This window comes from Opisthorchis viverrini (assembly GCF_000715545.1).
Source record: "Opisthorchis viverrini unplaced genomic scaffold opera_v5_232, whole genome shotgun sequence".
NCBI lineage: Eukaryota > Metazoa > Platyhelminthes > Trematoda > Opisthorchiida > Opisthorchiidae > Opisthorchis > Opisthorchis viverrini.
In genome coordinates this window covers 525,237-530,669 of record NW_008751891.1, presented here as the reverse complement: position 1 = coordinate 530,669, position 5,433 = coordinate 525,237, and the positions used below count along the sequence as shown (strand labels likewise).

General features: G+C 46.0%; 1 protein-coding gene across 1 annotated transcript in view; it reads left to right on the top strand.

Moving 5' to 3' along the window:
- Positions 1–5,433, top strand: part of T265_08757 (hypothetical protein) — a gene marked incomplete at both ends in the record, with an annotated part of 30,602 nt that overhangs the window by 10,229 nt on the left and 14,940 nt on the right. The window contains one exon of the mRNA XM_009174646.1: positions 2,585–2,677. Coding sequence (XP_009172910.1) covers positions 2,585–2,677 — 93 coding nt within the window. The remainder of the gene's footprint in view (positions 1–2,584; positions 2,678–5,433) is intronic.

The following is a 5,433-nucleotide window of genomic DNA, read 5'->3' as shown; positions in this document are numbered from 1 at the left end:
AGTCTCTCCTGTGTACTGGTTGGAACTGGTGCGGAGGCGCCAGATGATTCGTAGTATACATTGTCGAAAGTAACCAGCACATTGAAACCAAACGGGGTGGTTGGCCCTGTCTGGAGTTGCTGAACTCTTAGCTCACCCAGACAGACGTCCAGGCTACCCGGTTGGCACCACGAGGAGGTGGTTCAGCTCGCCGACCTTTTCTTTACAGTAAGGCCTTCAAATAAGTCATGGTTGTACGGCAGTGAAGCATCGGTGTTGAACACTGATGTCATGCTGTCGATGATGATGATGAAAGGTCGCCACTTTCCAGTCAGGCTTTTGAGCCAAAGGCTTTCCTGAATACTTGAATCATCATTCAGCCCAGTTCTGGGTGCCCTGTTAGTGTCTCAGGGCGTATACAACTAAGGATTACACTAACCTGTCTCATGGTGTTGCCCGTCGGGTCTCCTAACTTGCTCATTAGGGCGTGTAAGTGTCCCTCTTCACCATTCCTCGCAGTCCTTTCACTTCACTCCAGCTCACTTCTTTTAGATGACGAGAGAGGGTGCACTATGGTCAGCGCGATTCCAAGCGTGGTTGGTCAGACTCCGTGGAATCACGTCAATAGAACTTATCCGCCGACCAACAAACGTCAATCCCTTCGGTAGATTTGACGTGGGCACACGTTCTCACAGAAAAGTGCACACCTCGATTAGTCAAAATGTGAACTTACTGACCAAAAGAGTCCCGAGTCAGCCTCTTCCGTATAACTACGAATGTCACTGGTCACATGCTAACTAGAGAAAATCCGCTGACACCGATATGCTTGAAATTTCACCTTAATGCAGACGATTCCCCGGAAGATATTTAGATCAGTGTGACATTGCTGGGCATGAGGGTCATCAGCGACAAGCTGATAAATGGTTTTTGGGGCGAGGTGGAACAAGTGGTTAGAGCGCGAATTTACTGACCGGAAGGTCCGTGGTTCGAATCCGACCTCTGCCTCTCGACATCCCTTGTCTAGGCTTGGGCAACCTGGCAGTATCCCAGCCCTCGTGCTTCCTTCGGGTGGCATGGCAGTTAGGCACCGAAAGGGTGTTACAGCTGAACAATGGTTCTCCCAAGTGGGCACCTCTACAAAGTGGACGTACTTCCAAGAAGTATGTGACCTGGTTAATAGTGATCGGAACTCAAAATCGAATCCCGGGCAATTGTTACTGTTGAACCGCTACTTCAAGACTCCCCATTTTTGGAAAGAAAGCCCTGACGTGGATGCCAAGAGATTCTCACACTTAATGGGAATAGTAACACGTAGTATTGTTTGGGTCTCATCAACTGAGTGCTATAAAATCGTCGGCAAACTACGGTGGAATTGATGTTTGTCGATTTCCCAATCCGTTTCAGCAAATTAGAGGAACATCGATTTATTTTTTTCCGCTCATTCGGTGTCCGCTGTCATCATATACAGGGTTAACAACTTGCATCTCTAAAGAGAAAACGATTTCGTGTCAACGCGAAGGACTTTGAAAGACTATGTCTACTTCCCCTTGGAAACCACGGTGGCCGATGGGAAAGCTTCTTGCTCCTTGGTGGGCGACAATGAGGAGTTTACTGACCAACAAAGAAGACGTTGGAGCGTGACAGATGTTTACGTCACTGGCTTTATTGTACATATCGGATATAGTGCTTGCAGACACTTTTCGAAAGGTGAACACATTAGGAATTAACTAACTGCATGATATCGATCGTCTCTGCTTGTTCATTAGGGAAGTTCATATCGAAAAAATCCTCGAAAGGAATGGAGATTTACATAGAGCTATCGGAGTGATAGCGTATCAGTTCGTTTGCAGATATTAAGAGACCGAAATTTACAACCACTCTGTGCTTCGTCTGTGTCCCATTGAACTGTTTAAAACAGGACTGAACCTTTTGTAATGCACCACTCTTAAGGTTGCTGAAAACTCCTCAATAGCCCACGACCGGTTTCGCCCTTCTTGGGGCTCATCAGGTTAAACGCAGTCCCCGAGTTTCCATCAACCTTATCTTCTACTTGAAACCAAACTGCACGAAATTAGCGAATATACACTCATTTGCAAACTAATTTGGTTTCTCGAGAGACCCACCTGGAAACCAGCTGAATCTCTCGGTTTTGATGTTTCCAGGACTGAACCTTCATCAGATATTTATTGGGGCACCAACTTGGGACTCACGTCTCCCCTTTCTTTAAAGGTTGGACACTTCCAGGAAGAGCATGAGTTCGGCTGGTTCCAAAGTATGCTCTTTTCGCGGAGAGGGGGGGGGCACTCCCCAGTCACCTGTGCACCAACACACCTAGTGTTTCATTCAGTCGGCGAGACTCACTTATCTTTAATGTGTGCTGCGCAAAGTACACATTGTGTTAGACCTAAGTAAACAGCTGACTTTAGTGATTATGCCACTTTTTCTTGTTGGTCTTCAAGCAGTCTCATTTAGCTTAGCGGTGAATCCCATCCACTGGGTTTTGGTCGACTGCCTGCAAAACCTGTTGTCCGTCCAGTGTTACATTTCGGTTAGCCTTGCCTTCGGATTTATTCCCTCTTCTCTCAATCTGTTCTGACTCTCTCAGCGCCGTCCTCCTCAGTACCGATGTCATGGCTCGCGGAGTGGATATCCCTGACGTCAGTTGGGTCCTTCAATGCGATCCACCATCCAGCGCCAAGTGAGCATACATATTTACATTCCTTCTGTTCTTTGGATTATTTTAGGGGGGTGGTGGTCATTTTAGTAGGTTTTTTTTTCAATACAAGTTTGTTGTTTATCAGCTCAGCGTCACTTCTTGGCTTTTGTTCGAACAATTTCACAATTGACTGAGATCATCATACCCTTCCAGGATGTATGGGGAACCGAGGTGAATAATAAAGTTGTGGACCCGCTAAAGAACTGACAAGACAATGTGTCAGCTCATGAATCGGTTCAACACGTGTATACCTTTGAAGAAACAGTTACTGAGTGATGTAGAGCCGGAAGAACTGCGAAGGAGTAACGCGTATGTATGATTGTGCTTATAGGTTGATCTATCGATAGAACTGGATGTGTTCAGTCAGCTCAATCCGTTGGTTATCTTGTCAACTAAATCAGACGATCACCGACTTTTGCCCACTTTCCTGTTTAGGTTGTAATTGGTGTAGTCGCTCTCTCACAGACGAACCATAGTAGTAATTTCATAAAAGAAACTAGTCATAAGGTTGCTGAAAACTCTTCGACAGCCCATGACCGGTTTCGCCCTTCTTGGTGCTCATCAGGTAGGCGCAGTCCCCGAGTTTCCGCCAACCTTATGTTCTACTTGAACCCATGGTGGCTTCCTCGAAAGGTACAAGAGCGTCTGGCCTTAGAGTATCTCTTTCAGCATATGTCAACTAGTTCTTCAAAGACCCCACTGTGAATAGACCAGAAAAGCGAAAAGGTGGTTACGCTTGCAACTTTTAGCTTCAGGTTAGACGGGGCTTCCTCGAAAGGGACAAGAGCATCCTCAGAGTATCTCTTTCAGCTTATGTCAACTAGTTATTCAAAGACCCCACTGTGAATAGACCGGAAAAGCGAAAAGGTGGTTGCGCTTGCAACTTTTGGCTTCAGGTTAGACGGTGATCGACTGAAACGGATTGGTCAGTAGTTGAACGGCAACAGCGAAGTAAAGCCGGAAAGTCAATAAACTTATACCTTTCAATAATGGACAGCGAAAGAATGTCCGCTATAATGATGTGAACCAAGTGGCCAGTTTGGATTCCTGATCGAGTGTGAAAGGTGGGTGCTTGGGTTTACATTTCTCTCGTTTGAAAGTCTTCCTCTCCCTAGGCGTAGTTATTCTGATGAGTCCACATCAAAAAAGGGAAGTACCAGAATTGAATTTCGCTCTTCCTAGGGCTCATCAGCAGTGAATAACCTTGATTTTGCCGGATTTTAAACTCCAAACATCTGACGTGATAGGCAACCGTCTTACCGCTAATCAACCAGCGCACTCTGTACGCACCTGAATTGTCACGTGACCAGGGATTCGTTCTATGAAGTGACGAATCCACCAACCATATGTTGATTTCTGTGAGTTTGTAAGCTCCCAGTAGAGGTTACGATGGTCAAACCTGTGTTTACTGAGTTGATCTTGTCTACAACAGTGGTAAATTGGAAAAAATTGTTCAGCTGTAGCACCCCTTCGGTGCCTAGCTGCCATGCCACCCGGAGGAAGCACGAGGGCTGGGATACTGCCAGGTTTCCCAAGCCAAGTCGAGAGGCAGAGGTCGGGTTCGAACCACGGACCTTCTGGTGAGTAAATTCGCGCTTTAACCACCTGGGCCATCTCCCCCCCTACAGCAGTGGTAACGCACGGAAGAATCCAGTGCTTATCATTCACTGATCGTCTGCGTTTACGTTCTTATATGTCACACACAGAGCTCTTATCACGCAGTCACAGAAACAGGATATGAAGGATGCCGAATCATTTTTAGTTACGCTTTCCAGCCATGCACGTTAGTACTTCGAGTCCAATTGTCACAATATCTGGTCAATGGAAAGTGAGATCATCACGGGAAAGCTGCAAACTGGTGAAGGTAAAACAATCAGAGTAAAGATGACTGATTATTCACAGGAGCCACACTGCTTCCGTGGTTCCACCGTATCTTCCAGGTCATGTACACCAGCCTTGTCAAAGCCCTTTTTTGGACTTTTAGTACTTCTTCGTCAAGTTGAATCCTGTCCACATGCTCCATTAACTCATTCGAATTCGCGTAAGGCGAAAAATCTGTCTAGAAGACCGTCTCCAGGCATCTGTAACGTACGATTTAGCCAGCGCAACCGGTTTAATTGTATTAAACTGTCAATCGAGTGCTTTTCTAGTCAACATGTGATGTAATTCTGCACTGAAGATACGGTGCCCTCGCACCACGTGTGCAAATCAATGGTCATGTACATTCTCTCCTGTCACCGTAAGGGACTGAGTGGAAGGGGCTGTTCCAATTCGTGGGAAGAATCTATAAAATCACCTTTAGCTTTGTTCAGCTCCTTCCTCTTAATGCACTTCTCAGCTAGTGGTGGTGTTGTTGAGGCGAAAGATTTCACCGAGAAAAATGCGGAGATTCTTTGAGACGCAGAATAGAGGAATGGGGCGACAGAAAATAGTCATCTTCGATGCTTTCTCCAAGTTTATTCGCCTCAACAACTTGGCCGAAACAGTAGCAGTTCGGTAATTGACTTTGCCTCTCTATCTGAGCACCCACTCCACTCTGTCCTGTTTGGTTTGGTAAAATTCTAGAAATTCTGCACCATGTTTACTTCATTCAGTCCAACCGAACAAAACTATTTTTATAGATAATTGCAGCGACTCCCACCTAAGCAAACAGCTGGCATGAGTTTTATCAGGGCACATGTTCTCTTAGGAAGACTGCTAGCGAAAGGAAGAAGGCCTTCGCTGCGGAGTTATTTACT